The following is a 21,663-nucleotide window of genomic DNA, read 5'->3' as shown; positions in this document are numbered from 1 at the left end:
TCCAATTACGCACACGCAATCACACGGAGGTCCCTTCACTCACCACACCAGTATCAGCCCATCACAACACGAAATGTCAACACTTTTACATCAACAAATGGCTCATGGAGTAGCAAATGATCCGAATACTCCCTAATATAAACGTACACGAAATTACGCTGCCTCAGAAACACAAAATTTCAAGGACTTTAATGGAAACAGAGTGTGCACTGTTCATAACGCACATCATTATGGACGAGAGAGAGAATATTAACGATGGATAAATCTCGACATTGGAATGTCATGGAAATAGAACTGAACTCACAAAATAGATTAGGATAGGATAACTAACACTACGTATAAAGCAGCGAATTGAATTCAGAAAACGGATAAAGGAGCGAATTGGACTCACAAAATGGATAAGGAAATAAGGTTAGGATAAGGTAAGACAGTAGAGTGTACTACCGCCAAGCAAGATCGAGATCGCCAAGCAAGAATGCTCTTGGGTGAAAACTTTGTCGTTCAAGCAGTAAGTAAGTTGTATCTACTTATTTGCCTACTTCCTGACTAAATGAAATTAAGAAGAAAATTATTTAGTACACACAAAAGTCTTTGCAGGGCATTTCTTTCTTCAAGACCTTCGCTTTCTCTTTTTCCCCCTCCGAGACAGAAAGTTTGTGGACCGCTGACCAAATTGACTCCAGCATTCCAGGCACAAAACACACATAAGAGTCATAGGACACAAACATACACAAACTCAGAATAGGACAAGGAACGGACAACCTGGCGCTGTGAGACAAAATCTATCTCACTGAACAAGGCAGTCAGATCGCCAAGGATCAATGCTCTTGGGTGAAAACTTTGTCGTTCAAGCAGTAAGTAAGTTGTATCTACTTATTTGCCTACTTCCTGACTTAATGAAATTAAGAAGAAAATTATTTAGTACACACAAAAGTCTTTGCAGGGCATTTCTTTCTTCAAGACCTTCTGCTTTCTCTTTTTCCCCTCCGAGACAGAAAGTTTGTGGACCGCTGACCAAATTGACTCCAGCATTCCAGGCACAAAATATAAGAGTCATAGGAGACAAACATACTTACCTACCTATTTCTTATTATTAAAGAAATACGAGTAGGGTGTCCACGATTACAACAGGTGTCGGCGATTGGGGGTTTTACCCTACATCAAAAATATTTTCCGCTGAGTAAACCACTGTAAGAACTCCTCTGCAGAAAAGACAACTTCTTTGCTGTAAGTAACACAAGGCTTGGAGAATCAGGAAAAAGACTAGTAGCAGGCAAGAATGTACCTACATCAAAAATATTTTCCGCTGGGTCGACTTCCGCCCGGGGCGGACTTTATCCTAACCTAAACGGAAAAGTTTCGTCCTCGGAACCGCTGACTTTCTTCTACAATGTCCTCCTTCTCTCTTCGATTTCGGGACGATAAGACCTTGGTTGTTATAAAAAAAAAATCCCCTATCAAACCTCTAGAAAAAAAACTACCTATCAAACCTCTTGGGACGATAAACCTTGGTTGTTATAAAAAAAAATTCCCCCTATCAAACCTCTAGAAAAAAAACTACCTATCAAACCTCTTAAGTAATAAATAATAGTATCAATTTCTTACTTTCAAGGCACCTAACTTTATTTCTACTTACTTAGTATGTAGGTATAGGTACACACCAAGCAAGTTTAGCTACGATACGTGCGGTGGAAATGGCCACAACCCGATGTAGCACAAGCTTAGAACTTTATTTACATACATAGTTACCATCGCGATTAGCGCTCTTGTAAAAATTTTAGTTAGATCAGTTAGATAGGGGTGGAAATGGCCACAACCCGATGTAGCACAAGCTTAGAACTTTATTTACATACATAGTTACCATCGCGATTAGCGCTCTTGTAAAAAATTTAGTTAGATCAGTTAGATAGGTACCTATCAAGGTAATCTACCTGCTCATAAGGTAATGAAGAGGTTGAGATGTTAACGTAAATTGATAGATACCTTAACTACCTAGGTAGGTACTTAATAATCTCAACTTTTACTTACATGCAGACAAGGCACCTAGCAGACAAATGACTCATAGGTTAATCACCAAAGATTTTGTACCTATCTATGTAGGTCTCAAGGAATCTACGATTCTGATGGAACTTGATTGGTAGTAGAGGTCACTTCAGAGTCTTCAGACTATTTATTGCTTAGTTCACATTGTACATGGAACTAAAACAGTAACTACCTATTTTACAAAGTAAGTAGGTAGGTACTTACTAAAGGAACTAATTTGTTTGAACTTTATCTTACAAACGACTTCCTATGATGCTTCCACTGACTTTTTTTTCTGATTTGAACGTGTGAACCCAGTCATAAAAATCCAATGTCCTATCAACTATCCTAACTACCTCAGTCTTCAGAGTTACAGACCAAATGACTAAACTGCACTGGCACTAGGTACTTATGGAGCAGGAACTAACTTTTTATTGGGAGCTATTACATGCCCCAAGTAGTACTATTGTAGTGGGTAAAACTAGAAGAAACGATGCCTTACACCCTTGTGTTATCTTAGATACGAAAATTCAAGGACACAAAGAGATAGGTACCTACTTACCTATCATTGGTTTTCTTAAAAAAAAAAAAAAAAAAAAGTTTTCATAGCGAATGGCTTCCTAGTGACACAAAAATAACTCCGACCCAAAGTTGTTACTTTTGTTAGAAATGAATAGTTCACCCCTAAAGGGGATTTAGCTAAAAAGTTTGATAGAGGGAAACGTAAAGGGGATTACACACTTAAGCCTCTCGTTTAGGTCACAAATCTATTCGAGATATTAACGATTTCTAATTAGTGACATACACTTCGCATGTGTCATGTAACACGTAACACCACATGAACTATCAACTTATCAAGTACCTACACAATAACACATTATCTATACTCACACGAGTATGAGCTGTGAATCTGACGGCAGAGTATAAATAGAACAACACGATGTATGAAATGAATATTTACACAGACTAATCTAACACCATCACAATCATAAACATATGATAAGGAGTTCCTAATTCTAAGAAGGCGCCGGGTATAAAGTCAATAAAGTAGGCAATACTGGGACCTATGATAAAGGATATACCTGCCGTCGTAGATTCGTAGAAGCTCAAAACGTCCTACAAGGCAGTCGTTTTACCTTTAGTTTATTACTTGGCATGAAATGGAAAATTAATCACTCCAAAACGCTCCGACCAAAAGGCACTCTCGAGTGACCTTTTACTTCTGTGATAAACCGAAATAAAATTGGCAACACTCACGAAGAGAAAAATATTTTAGTTTTACATCAGTAAGTAAGTAATACAAAAGGCACTCTCGAGTGACCTTTTACTTCTGTGATAAACCGAAATAAAATTGGCAACACTCACGAAGAGAAAAATATTTTTGTTTTACATCAGTAAGTAAGTAATAAATCAAAAGGCACTCTCGAGTGACCTTTTACTTCTGTGATAAACCGAAATAAAATTGGCAACACTCACGAAGAGAAAAATATTTTTGTTTTTACATCAGTAAGTAAGTAATAAATAGTATCAATTTCTTACTTTCAAGGCACCTAACTTTCTTTCTACTTAGTATGTAGGTATAGGTACACACCAAGCAAGTCTAGCTACGATACGTGCGGTGGAAATGGCCACAACCCGATGTAACACAAGCTTAGAACTTTATTTACATACATAGTTACCTTATTATTAATTAGATTCATATTAGACACCCAAATTAGATAATGGCTTACCTTATTTTCTATTTGACTACTAAGACCCTAGTCAAATAGAAAATAAGGTAAGCCATTACCTACATAGTTACCATCGCGATTAGCGCTCTTGTAAACACTTTAGTTAGATCAGTTAGATAGGTACCTACCTACCTATCAAGGTAATCTACCTGCTCATACAGGTAATGAAGAGGTTGAGATGTTAACGTAAATTGATAGATACCTTAACTACCTAGGTAAGTACTTAATAACCTCAACTTTTACTTACATGCAGACAAGGCACCTAGCAGACAAATGACTCATTGGTTAATCACCAAAGATATTTGTACCTATCTATGTAGGTCTCAAGGAATCTACGATTCTGATGGAACTTGATTGGTAGTAGAGGTCACTTCAGACTATTTATTGCTTAGTTCACATTGTACATGTATGGAACTAAAACAGTAACTACCTATTTTACAAAGTAAGTAGGTAGGTACTAAAGGAACTAAAACAGTAACTAGCTATTTTATAAAGTAAGTAGGTTCTTACTAGAGGAACCAATTTGTTTTGACTTTATCTCACAAACGACTTCCCATGATGCTTCCAATGACGTTTTTCTGTGATTTGAACGTTTGAACCCCAGTCATAAAAATTAAATGTCATATCAACTATCCTAACAACCCCAGTCTTCATAGTTAAAGACCAAATGACTAAACTGCACTGGCACTAGGTACTTATGGAGCAGGAACTAACTTTTTATTGGGAGCTATTACATGCCCCAAGTAGTACTATTGTAGTGGGTAAAACTAGAAGAAACGATGCCTTACACCCTTGTGTTATCTTAGATACCAAAATTCAAGGACACAAAGAGATAGGCAAGTAGTTGATTAGTTTGACTGCCTTGGGCACTAAGCCACTAAGCGGAAATTTATTGGAGCTATCCAACAACAACTTCTAATCTAGGTTGCTTGTCATACACAAAATTCAAGATTTGCAAATTTGAAAGTTCAGAATCACTGGACTTGATTAAAATCAGAAGATTAAAATAATGATGAGAGAAGGTAAGGCTGTTTTTAACACTTGAACTTCTAGTAAGTAGGTACTTAGAGATCTTTGTTGATAAATGAAATAAATAAAACATTACTTACAAGTACCTAAATAGTTAGATACCTACCTGCATTGTTTACACTGGCACTAGGTACTTATGGAACAGGAACTAACTAAATTTTTATTGGGAGGTATTTACATGCCCCAAGTAGTACTATTTTAGTGGGTAAAATTAGAAGAAACCATGCCTTACACCCTTGTGTTATCTTAGATACAAAAATTCAAGGACACCAAGAGATAGGTAAGTAGCTGATTAGTTTGACTGCCTTGGGCACTAAGCGAAATTTATTGGAGCTATCCAACAACTTCTAATCTAGGTTGCTTGTCATACACAAAATTCAAGATTTGCAATTTTGAAAGTTCAGAATCACTGGACTTGATTAAAATCTGAAGATTAAAATAATGATAAGAGAAGGTACTTAAGGCTGTTTTTAACACTTGAACTTCTAGTAAGTACTTAGAGACCTTTGTTGATAAATGAAATAAATAAAATATTACTTAAGTAAGTACAAGTACCTAAATAGTTAGATACCTACCTGTATTGTTTACGTTATCCCCCATGCTACAAGTAGTAGTCTAAACAAAGCTTTGAATATTTATAAATATAGTCAGAAAACATACATAGTAAACAGAATCCAATCTTGTTTGGATATTAAAATAGGTTGGCATTACATAGGGATCACATGGGGTTCCTGATTCATTGAGTAAACAGTAACAACATAAGATACTTTCTTAGAAAATAGTTGATTCTCTCTTCCACATGAGTTAACGTTCCTCACTAGGTCTACCTAGAAACCCAAGGATTCTACTGACTTCATTCATTCTCAACATACAACTCTACTATGTCAACAAACTCAACAAAGATAGTGTTATTCCAACTTACTTGGATTAATTATTTAAAACTCTTATAAAAATAGGATTATGTCCATGCCCACAGCAGCTAGAGCCACTCTTGTTGTAGAAAAAGTTTCCAGTTGGATTAGTAGGTGTGACAATTAATTTAATATTCATTTGATAATTTTCTGATACTAGTCATAGAAGACACTGGCAAAACACCTACCTACTTGAAGACCTATGAATGAAAATAAGTAGGTAGATAAGTAATTGATTAATTAATTAGATTGGTTTTTCAAGATTTATTGGCAGGATTTTCATGCTCCAGCCAAAGATTATCTTCAGGCTAAGTTAGGAGGATAGAGAAATAGCAGTTCAAATTGATAGATAAGCTTTAAAAATTTGAGACAAGAGGCTTGAAATACTCTTATAAAAATAGGATTATGTCCATGCCTACAGCAGCTACAGCCACTCTTGTAGAAAAAGTTTCCAGTTGGTTAAGTAGGTGTGACAGTTAATTTAATATTCATTTGATAATTTTCTGATACTTACTAGTCATAGAAGACACTGGCAAAAAACCTACCTACTTGAAGACCTATGAATGAAAATTAGTAGGTAAAGTAATTGATTAATTTATTAAATTGGTTTTTCTTTTTTTAAGATTTATTGACAGGATTTTTATGCTCCAGCCAAAGATTATCTTCAGGCTAAGCCTGTTAGCAGGATAGAGAAATAGCAGTTCAAATTGATAGATAAGCTTTAAAAATTTGAGACAAGAGGCTTGACTGCTGAATGATTATGCTTTCAAGAGTTCAAAGATTTCTAAAAAACATGAACACTCCCAATTTTGGTTTCATACTTGTCAGTGGATAAGTAATTAAAACCAATAAAATTAAAAAGTACCAATTTCACTTCAGTGAAAAATACTTGTAGGTAACTTCAAAATGTAGGCATATCTGGAAAATCATGTAGGTATATTCGTAGATATGGGATAGCATCAGAACAGGCGAGATTGCTCAGAAAAGTTTTGTAGAAAATGGATGCTGCCCCAATTATTTTTATGCTGTGCATAGCAATCTGAGGTACTCAACAGGAAAGGCATTTCTTACAGAAATTATGAAACCATAATGATTTATTTAGATAAGACAACCGGTCTGATAACACTAGTAGTTTATCAAATTAATATTTAACCGGAATGACACACCCCTTTCAGTCCAATTTAGAAAATTACATGACGGTTCCCCGCCATACATGGATGTAGTGTTTTCTTACCTTAAAATCCTGTGTAAATTATCCGTAATCGCTGGGAAATAAGAACTATACACGACACACTAAACACTTAAAATGCTGGTGAGTAAAAAAACAATTTAAAAAGAATATCACAAAAGATTAAAAAAATCACCCACGAAACCACCGCAAAAGACTTTTCGGACAAGCACACAGAAAAACTGATCAAATTTATTTTACAATATGTTGCATTAATGTTGTTCGGTGCTTTCGTACTGAGGCATTTGTTATGCCATTTTAAGTGTTAATGCCAGTTTAATTGTTATGCCAGTGTTCGGTATCAGTTCCATGTAGTCGTAGTTAAGGTGGCAGGCGAAACCTTCCTCTTTGTAATGGTGGGATTCCACACTCAAGCCATTTGCTCAAACCGGTTTGCACAAGTGAGTCGTAGCGTGTGAACGCAGGCTTGAAGATTGCACAAGCCAAAAAATTGTTTCTAGGTTCCTCTCACAAATTTGTGGAAACCGGCATGTGCAAGCCAGTTTGTGCAAATGCTTGTAAACCCACCTTAACTCCCCAATCATCACAATACAGCCTGCCTATAGTTAGATTGGATAGTAAGCCTGCCTATAATCTAGTAACCGTTTTGTCCCCAGTTCGAATACCGCTCGTGGTGAACTTTATCCTAAACTGCCTCCTATCCGTATGACCACACTGGCCACTGAGTTATCTTAGGATGTGTCCTATCACTTCTATCTTATTCTCAGTATTCTGAATCATCTTATTCGAGTTACTCGAGTTTAAATTTTCCGGTGTGTCATAATTGCATGTGTCAGATATAAGGCCCGATAACACTTTGGTCTAGTTTAAATAGTACATCCTCCTATCCAGCCCTCCTCTCTTTGATGCTAACGTTTTCAGTCCGATGGTCTGAGCAACACTATTATACCCACTGGTTCAAGAAAATTGTCCGCCTCGCGCCGGACCAAATATCAAATTCGTTTTGAATTCTTCTGGACCAATGGTTCGATGGGGTGGCAAATCTGGTCCGCCGGACCAAATTTTAGCCAACAAACTAGTCCGGTTTACCAAATTTTGGTCCAGAGAATGGTCCGGTCCGTCTAATCAGCTAATGTGTAGTCCCCTTTACGTTTCCCTCTATCAAACTTTTTTAGCTAAATCCCCTTTAGGGGTGAACTATTCATTTCTAACAAAAGTCACAACTTTGGGTCGGAGTTTTTGTTTTTGTAAGAAGTACAATGTACTGAAGAGGCGCTTTAAAGCTGAGGAGGTGAAGAGAAGTTAATATCACGAGATTATAGTGGCACAGGGCGTTATACTAGTGATCTCAATGTCATTGATATGGCGGATCTAGAATCATCAGAGAATTCACTTTACTTTTCATTTTCAATGGAAAGGAAATTCCACACGAGGGAAACGGTTAAAGCTGCGGTTACACTTGATGAGAAATGAAAAAGAATTCGCTTTTTAGGGTAGGTAATTGTTTTGTTGTAGATAGCTTCTACCTCTAGTCAGTCTAGTTGAAATGTTCCTGGCTTCGATGAAAGCCACGACAAGCGACGCAAAATAGCGCTTTGCTTGTGGAAATTTAATGCGAGGAATCGAGGCGAGGACAGTGTGCGAAATTAAGTGCTTACTTTAGCCGCAATTTCTTGGATTGTTCGATGAACTTTTCTAGGTAGGTATCTTTCGCAGAACCGAAGCAGTCGATTATTTTCCATAAATAAAAAGTCGTATTTTTCCATTATGTAATGGCTTTTGTTTTCGCATAGGCCAGTGAACTTTATCATTTAAATTCGCGCGAAATTAGCTTTGTGTGAATTCGTTTCAATGTAACCGTAGCCTTATCTATAGTTGGGGCCAAGCCAGTGATTATGTTTTTTTTTTTTTTTTTTATTGACCCTTGCCCTTTTTTAAATTGGGGGCAAAACCATTTTTTTTTTTTTTTTTTTTTTTTTTTTTTTTTTTCAACAATATAAAATAAACTATGGATACCTACTCGTACCTACAAAACCTGAGGCAATCTCCCGTGTACATAATCGAGTACCTACTTTGGTACCTAGATACCTATCTAATGTTTGGCGTAGGTCATCATTTTGAATTCAACCAGGTTTATCCTTGGTTTGTCATTCCACTGACCAATGTACCTAGATTGTATTTTCCATAGGTACTCTGGGAGGGCCAATGGTCAAGGCCATATGACTAATCATGAAATAGCTTGAAGTTCTAAGCTATTTTATGATTCTATGTACCTAGGTGTGTATAGGTAGGTATCTTATCTACCCGTGGATAATATCCACGAGGATCTGGGAATGTAGGTAGAAATATGAGGTAGGAAAATGAGTGGTGGTCAAACTTTTTTTTTTTTTAAGATCCGTAAAAGTGTGTCCATACAAAGTTGACAGTCGTCGATGGACTATGTGTGGACACACCTTAATACCTATTGAATACATCTGAACGTGTTTGTTATTTTGTAGGAAAGTGTTCTAGTGCCGTTTCGCAGATTTGAATTCCTCAATCGTCCACAAAAATGAGAGACATTATTTTGTAGTTATCAATCCAGCAAAGTTGACAGTCGTCGATGGACTATGTGTGGACACACCTTAATACCTATTGAATACATCTGAACGTGTTTGTTATTTTGTAGGAAAGTTTTCTAGTGCCGTTTCGCAGATTTGAATTCCTCAATCGCCCACAAAAATGAGAGACATTATTTTGTAGTTATCAATCCAGCATTTCATCATCGAAGCAAATAGGTAAGTAAAGTAAGTTGCACAAAAGAGCTTGGGAAAAATAGGTACTGACTTCTTAATGTTCTCTGTAATGTCTGGAAAGACCTGACATTAATAAATGGTACATTTATTCAAAGAAAAATTCGTTAGACAGGTACCTAGTTACCTACCTAATAAGAAAATAAATTTACCTATCATTTCCCTCTGTCCCATCCCTATACCGACTAAACGGTTAGAGATATTATAAAATTTTAGAGAACAATTAGGATAAGGAAAGTCGTGTGATGTTCACACCAGATTTTTCTTGATTTAAAACGCCTTAAAATTAAATTTTAGAAGCGCTGCACATTGCATACACTCGATAATTATTTCGAGGCGTTCTAAAGTTCTCCCATCAAGTGCTGCACTCTAGGGACAGTATTCATGTATGACGTCATTTTCTGTTGACAGCTACATACAAAATTTCAAGTCTCTAGCTCTTACCGTTCTCGAGATATTTCGTTTACAGGCAGAAGGGTCATACTTTTGGAGATGGAAACAGAACACGCAGTTACAAAACCTCCCTGATAAGTTATGAGTCTAATTTCCATAGCATGACGGGATGCATCCCATGTAGCATGTTTCGTTCAAGTTCACCTCACCATACTTGGTAATTTGACGGATGGATATCATCCGTACATTATGCATCATTTCCTCATCAACCGTATCATTAGGTAACATCAGTATTCTTCATTACATTAACTAGTTATCTACCTGCTTACTGGTTTTGACGGATGGATATCATCCGTACATTATGCATCATTTCCTCATCAACCGTATCATTAGGTAACATCAGTATTCTTCATTACATTAATTAGTTATCTACCTGCTTACTGGCCGGAGCTAGTTGACAGCTATAATTACGTTCGACATTACAATGGATCCTCGCATATTGTGATAGTTCGTGTCAAAGTTAGTCAATATTTTCTGGAAAATTAACTATTTATATATCTGTTGTTGTTGTTGTTGTTGTTGTTGTTGTTGTTGTTGTATGGATCCTCGCATATTGTGATAGTTCGTGTCAAAGTTAGTCAATATTTTCTGGAAAATTAACTATTTATATATCTGTTGTTGTTGTTAATGATTCATGATCCACCTCTGAGAAGAGGCGAACCACGTCCAAAGCTAAACTTATACAAATAGATATAGTGCTCAGTGATCATTATTGTAAATGCAATTCGATCATTATTGTAAATGCAATAGCGCTGTCAAACTGTTTCGACTTGGCAGGGCGGAGCGCTACCACGCTCTTTATCTTTACCTAATTCTTTTTAAACATATACAATCATTCTCTATTACTGATTTTACTCCTTGTCTAAACTGTAGACATAATTGTCTACAATTGTACCTAATTCAAAATTTACGAAAGTTCCTTGAATATTGATGTATCTAATGAAGCTCAACATTCGTTCCAATTGATATTCTTTAAACGAACCTTATCACGTAAATAACACACTTCAACGTTCTGTTTCTTCTATTTAGATCGTAAATATTGCTAGCACTCTAGGACTGACCAAATGTTACCACACACTAGTTGGAAAACTTTCAGGAGGAGAAAAGAAACGTCTGGCTATTGGTCTAGAACTGGTCACCAATCCACCTCTCATGTACTTCGATGAACCAACGAGGTAAGATGAATAAGGCCAAGAATTTTCTCCTTCGTGGCATCACTACCGTCGCAATAGCAATAGCAGAGGTAGCCACTAACCTTACGATCGGGAGGCGCAATAAAGCCGATTCGGGGCAAATCAAGCCGCAGGCGAATTTTTGAAAATTTTGGTCTACAATCTTCAGAATTCAGTCTCATGGAAATTCTGACATTCAGAAAAAAAAATCAACAAGTATGAACCATGATTAGAGAGCCGCACAAGATCGTCTCGCGAGCCACATTATGGCCACCCCTGGAATACAGGACCCGAGCATAATATGTACTTTTCTCGCTCCCACAGTGGTCTGGACAGTTCATCCTCCCACTGGTATTGCCTCAGTGCGTATTATCTGGCCAAGGCGTTGTCCGATGTTCCTCTTCAGGTAAATTTTCAAAATTTCTCCCTTCTACAGTTCATCCTCACTCCAAGTGATCCAGCATCTCCGAGAGCTAGCGTCCAAAGGTCACACGGTTGTGGTGACGCTTCATCAGCCCAGTTCTCGACTCCTAGAGTTCATTGATGATGTTCTCGTGATGGCCAATGGACAGTGTTTATTATTTACAAAGTGACTTTTGATACAATAAGTTACCCTTTGATTTTCGTCAGGTCGGAGTTTGTCTAGCCACATTGAAGAATGAACAAGCTGGGTCCGTCCCTCCGGGAATTTTTTAGCCCGCAGTTTATTCGATTGTGGTTAAAGAATACCTATGTACCTACCTAATTTGTTTAATATTCAGTTTATTATCATTCTTGATTTCATTTTTTGATTTTACTTTCATGTAATGATTTAAAATCAAGACTAGAGCCCGTTCTCCCTTTATTTCCAATAGGTGGTGAGTTTTTCAGCAGTAAAGGTGATTTCCTGACTCGGTGGTGTAGCGGTCAAGACGCTCAACTGGTAAACAGGAGGGCGGGGTCACTTTCATCCTCAATTTAATTTGAGAATTTGAACACAATAACAGTAGTAGCCTGCTGCTGGACTAAAGGGACTTTTCAGTCCTATGCGAGCAGTAGGTATAAATAAACACCTGGGCAAGACAAGCAAGTAAAACCATACAAAGTAATGTGGTGCCTAATGATCGCGTCTTCTCTAAAATATCGATAGTAAAGTAAATTAGTAAATATTAAATTTGTACTGTGCAGGAGACATTAAAAAGTATTGTGTTGTAATTTTGTTATTACGCGTTGTTCATCCTCACTCCAAGTGATCCAGCATCTCCGAGAGCTAGCGTCCAAAGGTCACACGGTTGTGGTGACGCTTCACCAGCCCAGTTCTCGACTCCTAGAGTTCATTGATGATGTTCTCGTGATGGCCAATGGACAGTGCCTGTACAACGGACCCTTGGAGTTTATGGTGGAGACGTTCAAGTCTGCCGGATTCGAGTGCCCTCAGTATTACAACAGGGCGGACTTTGGTGAGTTTTTCAGCAGTAAAGCTGATTTCCTGACTCGGTGGTGTAGCGGTCAAGACGCTCAACTGGTAAACAGGAGGGCGGGGTCAATTTCATCCTCAATTTAATTTGAGAATTTGAACACAAGAACAGTAGTAGCCTGCTGCTGGACTAAAGGGACTTTTCAGTCCTATGCGAGCAGTAGGTATAAATAAACACCTGGGCAAGACAAGCAAGTAAATCCATACAAAGTAATGTGGTGCCTAATGATCGCGTCTTCTCTAAAATATCGATAGTAAAGTAAATTAGTAAATTTAATATTAAATTTGTACTGTGCAGTAGACATTAAAAAGTAATGTGTTGTAATTATGTTATTACGCGTGTATGTGGTTTGTGTACAACACAACTTCTAAATCTACATGATTGAAAACAATAATTTTCATTATAACGCATGACATACAGGTAGGTAGGTACTAGGTAACTACTGCTGTACATCATAAGTATGATTAAATCCCTTCAGCAAACAGGTAACTGTTTTATTTACGGAAGGTATTCAGTATTCAAAACTTGAAATATGTTCCACTTCAATCCGACAGCCTCCGTGGCGCAATTGGCTAGCGCGTTCGGCTGTTAACCGAAAGGTTGGTGGTTCGAGCCCACCCGGGGGCGAATTTTTTTGAAATGTGCTATGGTCTACAACTCGGTTTTGTTTTTTACTTCCAGCACTCGAGGTTGCGTGTGGGGAAAGAGGATTGCACATTGAGCCTTTGATGACAAAAACGCGAGAACAATTTCAGAAGAAAGTGGGCGACTTTTTTGACGAACCCATTTGTGAAAAGTCGAAAAAATACGAAACTTCGGAAAATGGAAACGATTCAGGAGGTAAGCAGTAAGCAGAAATGTTTAAGGATAAGTTGGTGCTACTGCCTCTTTGCACAAGATCTCTTCGGAAAACGGAAAATGGAAACGATTCAGGAGGTAAGCAGAAATGTTTAAGGATAAGTTGGTGCTACTGCCTCTTTGCACAAGATCGATGATTTTTGTTCGCTTCCGATCAGTAAGTAAATTGTTTGAATGGCAGATATTGCTTTCAGCAATAATTCCTCTCTTTGATTGCAATTATTGCATTATTTGCTTGTGCAATAACTGTGTCCAATAACAAGGAACTGGGAATGAATGTCCATATCTGCATATCAGAGATGAAGCAGGAAGGAAGCCCTACGAAAATTGAAGTTTATTATTTAACTGTAATCATAATCGGAGGTACACTTTCCGCTTTTCTTATTTCCGGAAAGTTTAGGACAAAAATCTCATAGCATGGAAAAGGATGCCGTGCCGGACGTTTCATTTACGCGTCATCGCTAATATGATTTTTGTTCGCTTCCGATCAGTAAGTAAATTGTTTGAATGGCAGATATTGCTTTCAGCAATAATTCCTCTCTTTGATTGCAATTATTGCATTATTTGCTTGTGCAATAACTGTGTCCAATAACAAGGAACTGGGAATGAATGTCCATATCTGCATATCAGAGATGAAGCAGGAAGGAAGCCCTACGAAAATTGAAGTTTATTATTTAACTGTAATCATAATCGGAGGTACACTTTCCGCTTTTCTTATTTCCGGAAAGTTTAGGACAAAAATCTCATAGCATGGAAAAGGATGCCGTGCCGGACGTTTCATTTACGCGTCATCGCTAATATGATTTTTGTTCGCTTCCGATCAGTAAGTAAATTGTTTGAATGGCAGATATTGCTTTCAGCAATAATTCCTCTCTTTGATTGCAATTATTGCATTATTTGCTTGTGCAATAACTGTGTCCAATAACAAGGAACTGGGAATGAATGTCCATATCTGCATATCAGAGATGAAGCAGGAAGGAAGCCCTACGAAAATTGAAGTTTATTATTTAACTGTAATCATAATCGGAGGTACACTTTCCGCTTTTCTTATTTCCGGAAAGTTTAGGACAAAAATCTCATAGCATGGAAAAGGATGCCGTGCCGGACGTTTCATTTACGCGTCATCGCTAATATGATTTTTGTTCGCTTCCGATCAGTAAGTAAATTGTTTGAATGGCAGATATTGCTTTCAGCAATAATTCCTCTCTTTGATTGCAATTATTGCATTATTTGCTTGTGCAATAACTGTGTCCAATAACAAGGAACTGGGAATGAATGTCCATATCTGCATATCAGAGATGAAGCAGGAAGGAAGCCCTACGAAAATTGAAGTTTATTATTTAACTGTAATCATAATCGGAGGTACACTTTCCGCTTTTCTTATTTCCGGAAAGTTTAGGACAAAAATCTCATAGCATGGAAAAGGATGCCGTGCCGGACGTTTCATTTACGCGTCATCGCTAATATGATTTTTGTTCGCTTCCGATCAGTAAGTAAATTGTTTGAATGGCAGATATTGCTTTCAGCAATAATTCCTCTCTTTCATTGCAATTATTGCATTATTTGCTTGTGCAATAAATAAATAAACTGTGAATGAATGAATGTTCATATCAGAGATGAACCGACATTTACTTTATGTACCGGATTGTAACGGCAACACACATGGAATGTAACTAAATCTGCCTCGGTGGTGTAGTGGTCAAAACGCTCGCCTATTAAACAGCAGGGCGTGGGTTCAATACCAGCCGAGGTATGGAACTTTATCCTCAATATAATTTCAGAATTTGGGACTTTTCAGTCCTATAAGAGCAGTGTAATTAAGCACTATTATCATTATTATATCTTCGGAAAACGGAAAATGGAAACGATTCAGGAGGTAAGCAGAAATGTTTAAGGATAAGTTGGTGCTACTGCCTCTTTGCACAAGATCTTTGGTTCAAAACTTACTTTCTGTGTCAACTGTCCAGTACAAACATATTCTCAAATCTTGCATTTCCAGAAATCCGTAACTTGGATGACTGCTTGATTTGATTTGCCATATGTTATCGACAAAAAATTGGATGTTGAGGGCTTGTTTGAAGCAGATTTTCACAGTTCGTTGAATATGTATGTACCTAAAAAAAAAAAAAAATCTGGTGTGAACATCACACGACTTTCCTTATCCTATTGAATGATGCTTATTTAGGTGTTCTTCTATTGTAACTTTTACAACATCTCTAACCGTTTAGTCGGTATAGCTAAAAACCGCCAAAAAACGGTCAAAATACCGCCAACCGCAGCACCTATCTCAACCAAACGTTTTGTGTTACATCCTTGTCACATTTGTGAACTACATACCAAATTTCAAGTCTCTAGCTCATACCATTCCTCAACCAAACGTTTTGTGTTACATCCTTGTCACATTTGTGAACTACATACCAAATTTCAAGTCTCTAGCTCATACCATTCCCGAGATATTGTCAAATTACACCGAAAACCGCCAAAAAAGCGGTCAAAATGCCACCAAGCGTTGCACCGATCTTAGCCAAAAGTTTCTTGTCGCATCCTTGTCACACTTGACAGCTACATACAAAATTTCAAGTCTCTAGCTCTTACCGTTCTCGAGATATTTCGTTTACAGGCAGAAGCAAAAAAGCGGTCAAAATGCCACCAAGCGTTGCACCGATCTTAGCCAAAAGTTTCTTGTCGCATCCTTGTCACACTTGACAGCTACATTCAAAATTTCAAGTCTCTAGCTCTTACCGTTCTCGAGATATTTCGTTTACAGGCAGAAGGACAGACAGACAGAATACATAATTGAATAAACTATTTAAAGTGTAATTTTATTGTAAGATGTAAATCTAAGTTGGGCTCTTATGTACGTATAATATAGCAGCTACATACAAAATTTCAAGTCTCTAGCTCTTACCGTTCTCGAGATATTTCGTTTACAGGCAGAAGGACAGACAGACAGACAGACAGACACGGACCAATGGCTGAAACTTTGTATTTAGGCTCTAGGGACCTCAAAACGTGTTTTGGCACTAAAAACCGACCATCGAAAATTTGACCCGATTACATTACTTCCCTTCCTACAGGATAAGGAATGTCTCTAGGGACCTCAAAACGTGTTTTGGCACTAAAAACCGACCATCGAAAATTTGACCCGATTACATTACTTCCCTTCCTACAGGATAAAAAAAGAAAAGAAATTCGTAGATAGAGATAGTTTCATTCGATGAAAAGAAATAAATGAGCTAACCCGTCCCGCTAATCGATCATTTTACTTCGTTTTAGATAAAATACGACTAGATAAACTACTGAATTTAACAAAAATCAACCGGAAGAGAAGAAAAAAATCCCCGTATGGCGTTCCCTGGATTCAACAGTTCCTTATTCTTCTACAGAGGTCGTCTACTCTAATGTTCCGAGATGTGGTAAGTGCCTCGGTTTGTAATTCCTCTCTTTGATTGCAATTATTGCATTATTTGCTTGTGCAATAACTGTGTCCAATAACAAGGAACTGGGCGTCTACTCTAATGTTCCGAGATGTGGTAAGTGCCTCGGTTTGTAATTTCTCTCTTTGATTGCAATTATTGCATTATTTGCTTGTGCATAACTGTGTCCAATTATCCAATAACAAGGAACTGGGAATGAATGTCCATATCTGCATATCAGAGATGAAGCAGGAAGGAAGCCCTACGAAAATTGAAGTTTATTATTTAACTGTAATCATAATCGGAGGTACACTTTCCGCTTTTCTTATTTCCGGAAAGTTTAGGACGAAAATCTCATAGCATGGAAAAGGATGCCGTGCCGGACGTTTCGCGTCTACTCTAATGTTCCGAGATGTGGTAAGTGCCTCGGTTTGTAATTTCTCTCTTTGATTGCAATTATTGCATTATTTGCTTGTGCAATAACTGTGTCCAATAACAAGGAACTGGAAATGAATGTCCATATCTGCATATCAGAGATCAAGCAGGAAGGAAGCCCTACGAAAATTGAAGTTTATTATTTAACTGTAATGTGTAATCATAATCGGAGGTACACTTTCCGCTTTTCTTATTTCCGGAAAGTTTAGGACAAAAATCTCATAGCATGGAAAAGGATGCCGTGCCGGACGTTTCATTTACGCGTCATCGCTAATATGATTTTTGTTCGCTTCCGATCAGTAAGTAAATTGTTTCAAAACGCTCGCCTATTAAACAGCAGGGCGTGGGTTCAATACCAGCCGAGGTATGGAACTTTATTCTCAATATACATAATTTCAGAATTTGGGACTTTTCAGTCCAATAAGAGCAGTGTAATTAAGCACTATTATCATTATTACATCGCTAATATGATTTTTGTTCGCTTCCGATCAGTAAGTAAATTGTTTGAATGGCAGATATTGCTTTCAGCAATAATTCCTCTCTTTCATTGCAATTATTGCATTATTTGCTTGTGCAATAAATAAATAAACTGTGAATGAATGAATGTTCATATCAGAGATGAACCGACATTTACTTTATGTACCGGATTGTAACGGCAACACACATGGAAAGTAAGTAAATCTGCCTCGGTGGTGTAGTGGTCAAAACGCTCGCCTATTAAACAGCAGGGCGTGGGTTCAATACCAGCCGAGGTATGGAACTTTATCCTCAATATAATTTCAGAATTTGGGACTTTTCAGTCCTATAAGAGCAGTGTAAATAAGCACTATTATCATTATTATATTTACCTCGGTCCTTTGTGTTTACAGAGACTTTCAAAACGCTCGCCTATTAAACAGCAGGGCGTGGGTTCAATACCAGCCGAGGTATGGAACTTTATCCTCAATATAATTTCAGAATTTGACCACAATAATAGAAGTAACCTACTACTGGAGTAAAGGGACTTTTCAGTCCTATAAGAGCAGTGTAAATAAGCACTATTATCATTATTATATTTACCTCGGTCCTTTGTGTTAACAGAGACTCGCCACATTCCGTGTCATAAGTCAAACATTGGTGGCCATGTTCATGGGATGTATCTATTGGAACTTCGGCAACAATGGGTCCAAAGTGTCCAGCAACTTCTCCTGTATATTCTTCATGATGATTACCACATTCTACGCCACTGTGATGCATGCTGTACTTACTTGTGAGTATACCTAGTATACAACTTTCAATCTCTGAAGCGGGTTCGATTCCCGCCCCGGGAGAACTTGAAACAGCTGGTTTTCTCCGATCCTTTTTTTCCTTCTCTCTACAATTTGGGGACGAGTTACCGATTGGCGAGGTTTGACGGTACACTTGACAGAAGAAACTGTAACAATGATTGTCACAGTTTTTACTGTCAAACCTCCTCAACCTCAGAAGACTGTTTTTTTTTTTGGGCACAGGAGCACTGGGTGTAAATAATATGTAGAGGGCTGAATCCAAGCTAGGATGATATCTGCTGTCTGCTCGGTATTTGTCGAATTGTCGATCGACAATACCAAACTAGATAGGTATTATGAATTTTATTGCAAATATGCTGATCAGGTGAAATACTCTTTAACTACTAGCTATCACACTGTCGCTCCATATCTAAACGCTACATTTGGTATATACTTTCAGATCCCCTGGAGGCAGGTGTATTTCTGAGGGAACATTTCAACCACTGGTATTGCCTCAGTGCGTATTATCTGGCCAAGGCGTTGTCCGATGTTCCTCTTCAGAAAAAATCCCCCAAAAAACAGTTTTTTTTTTTTTGTTTTTTGGCTTTATGGTTTTCTGGACAAAATTTGCACCACCATTTTCGTGTTCCTGGTAAAAAGACCTTTAATTTGATATATAGGTCGACCAGGTTTGGATAAGTCCTTCTATGGGGACAGACAGACAGACCGACCGACCGACCGACCGAGCGAGCGAGCGAGTGACAGACACCGAAGCGAATACAATAGTCCGTCCCTTATACCTTTTCATTACTATTGTAATAATAAAGGAAGGACGGACTAAAAAAGGTCAAAAGAAGTTCACGGTTTTCAGAACTTTATCTTTCGTCTCTGGTCGCTCAAAATTTCCAGAGAGATTCGATACATTATGTATACCAGTAGTGATTTATTCTTGTTTAGAGTGTGGGAGTAAAGGGACTTTTCAGTCTCATTCTGGCAGGATAAACAAGGTATAGTTTTTAGCCCGTCCTTCCTTTATTATTACGATAGTAATAAAAAGTGGACGGGCTATTGTATTCGCTTCGGTGTCGTCAGTCTGTCTGTCACTCTGTCGTCTGTCCCCATAGAAGGACTTATCCAAACCTGGTCGACCTATATATCAAATTAAAGGTCTTTTATGAGGAAAACGAAAGTGGTGGTGCAAATTTTGTCCAGAAAACCAATTTACTGTTTTAAATTAAAGGTTTTTGGGGGATTTTTTCACATTTTCGTCGGTGTCGTCAGTCTGTCTGTCACTCTGTCGTCTGTCCCCATAGAAGGACTTATCCAAACCTGGTCGACCTATATATCAAATTAAAGATCTTTTTATGAGGAACACGAAAGTGGTGGTGCAAATTTTGTCCAGAAAACCAATTTACTGTTTTTAAAATTAAAGGTGGAGGTTTTTTTTTCACATTTTCTCACACAAATGAGCTCTGATCTTGAAATTTGTCGCGACGACCTATGAACTTAAAGCGAGAAAGCACTAGTCGATAATTTAAGACCGGTTTTAGCGTCACCTGTGTTAAGCTACGCCGAGAAAGGCCAATAAATGGATGGGTGACTGAAACCTTATATTGGGAATAAAGGGAGAACGGGCTCTAGTCTTGATTTAAATTATCGATAAAAAATTCCCGGAGGGACGGACCCAGCTTGTTCTATTCTGAATAAGAGTGACGCCCCTTATACTTAAGGAACAATGCTGACAGTAGAAAAATAAGGTACTGATTTTCTTTAATCACGATCGAATAAACTACGGGCTAAAAAATTCCCGGAGGGACGGACCCAGCTTGTTCTATTCTGAATAAGAGTGACGCCCCTTATACTTAACGAACAATGCTGACAGCTGACAGGAGAAAAATAATACCTTGTTCCTATGTTCCAGATCATTTGTCCTACCCTATTCATGAGTATTGCATACTGGATGAGTGGTCAACCTAGAGAGTGGGACAGATTCTTCATGCTGTGGCTGGCCAATATCTTGCTTGCCTTCTTGGGCCAATCCTTTGGAAATGCCATGGGAGCTGGATTCGAATCTCAGGTAACGATTTTTTTCCTGATATTTTACAGTTTTATTAACATATTTTTCACTGGATGAGTGGTCAACCTAGAGAGTGGGACAGATTCTTCATGCTGTGGCTGGCCAATATCTTGCTTGCCTTCTTGGGCCAATCCTTCGGAAATGCCATGGGAGCTGGATTCGAATCTCAGGTAACGGTTTTTTTCCTGATATTTTACAGTTTTATTGACACATTTTTTTCTCCTTGTTTGGATGGAACAGTAACCCCACTGTTGGTGAGAGTATCTCTTACACTCTCTTTACCTTTACACCCAATAGTAAATGGCAAAAATTGTATCAACACGCGACTACGATTATTGAAACGTTATCATTGCAGGTAGCATTGTTCCTGACATCTGTGATCATCATGCCCATGTTTCTCGTATCCGGATTCTTTGTCCATCTTGATGACATCTCTCCCTACCTCAGTTGGCTTTCCTACATCAGCATATTCCGATACGGGCTGGAATCGGCAATGATCGCCATCTACGGATTCAACCGAAAACCACTCCAATGTAATCAGATCTATTGCCACTATAAGTACCCACAGAGATTCCTTGAGGATTTGGGCATTAAGAATGACGATAATACAGTTTGGTTTAATCTGAGTATGTTGTGCGTGTTTCTCCTGGTGTCGCAATTAATGTTATACTTGGTTCTCCGATACAAGGCGAAACATAACAAAATGTTAAGCTAACTTTGATATTAGTTCCTAATTTGGATTGTAGAAATTCAATGGTGTGTTTTTATTATGAATTTTTGTTTGTATTTTTTGTTTCAAGGTGCTTTGTACGATTTAAGTTAAATAATTGTAAATATTTATTTCCCAAATCTTCAACATGACAAATTACTGTGAT

At 37.8% G+C, this 21,663-nt stretch overlaps 1 protein-coding gene across 1 annotated transcript; it reads left to right on the top strand.

Moving 5' to 3' along the window:
• The first annotated feature begins 11,096 nt into the window (after nucleotides 1-11,096).
• Nucleotides 11,097-21,663, top strand: LOC103507467 (ATP-binding cassette sub-family G member 4-like). Its single transcript, XM_026822320.1, has 9 exons — nucleotides 11,097-11,301; nucleotides 11,623-11,633; nucleotides 12,510-12,737; nucleotides 13,437-13,595; nucleotides 16,890-17,029; nucleotides 18,545-18,713; nucleotides 19,172-19,269; nucleotides 20,630-20,788; nucleotides 21,144-21,663. The coding sequence occupies exons 1-9, from the start codon at nucleotides 11,279-11,281 to the stop codon at nucleotides 21,501-21,503; spliced, it is 1,347 nt and encodes a 448-aa protein (XP_026678121.1). The 5' UTR covers nucleotides 11,097-11,278; the 3' UTR covers nucleotides 21,504-21,663.

The sequence above is a fragment of the Diaphorina citri genome, unplaced genomic scaffold (assembly GCF_000475195.1).
Source record: "Diaphorina citri unplaced genomic scaffold, Diaci psyllid genome assembly version 1.1 scaffold315, whole genome shotgun sequence".
Classification (NCBI taxonomy): Eukaryota; Metazoa; Arthropoda; class Insecta; order Hemiptera; family Psyllidae; genus Diaphorina; species Diaphorina citri.
This window is presented reverse-complemented; position numbering and strand designations above follow the sequence as displayed.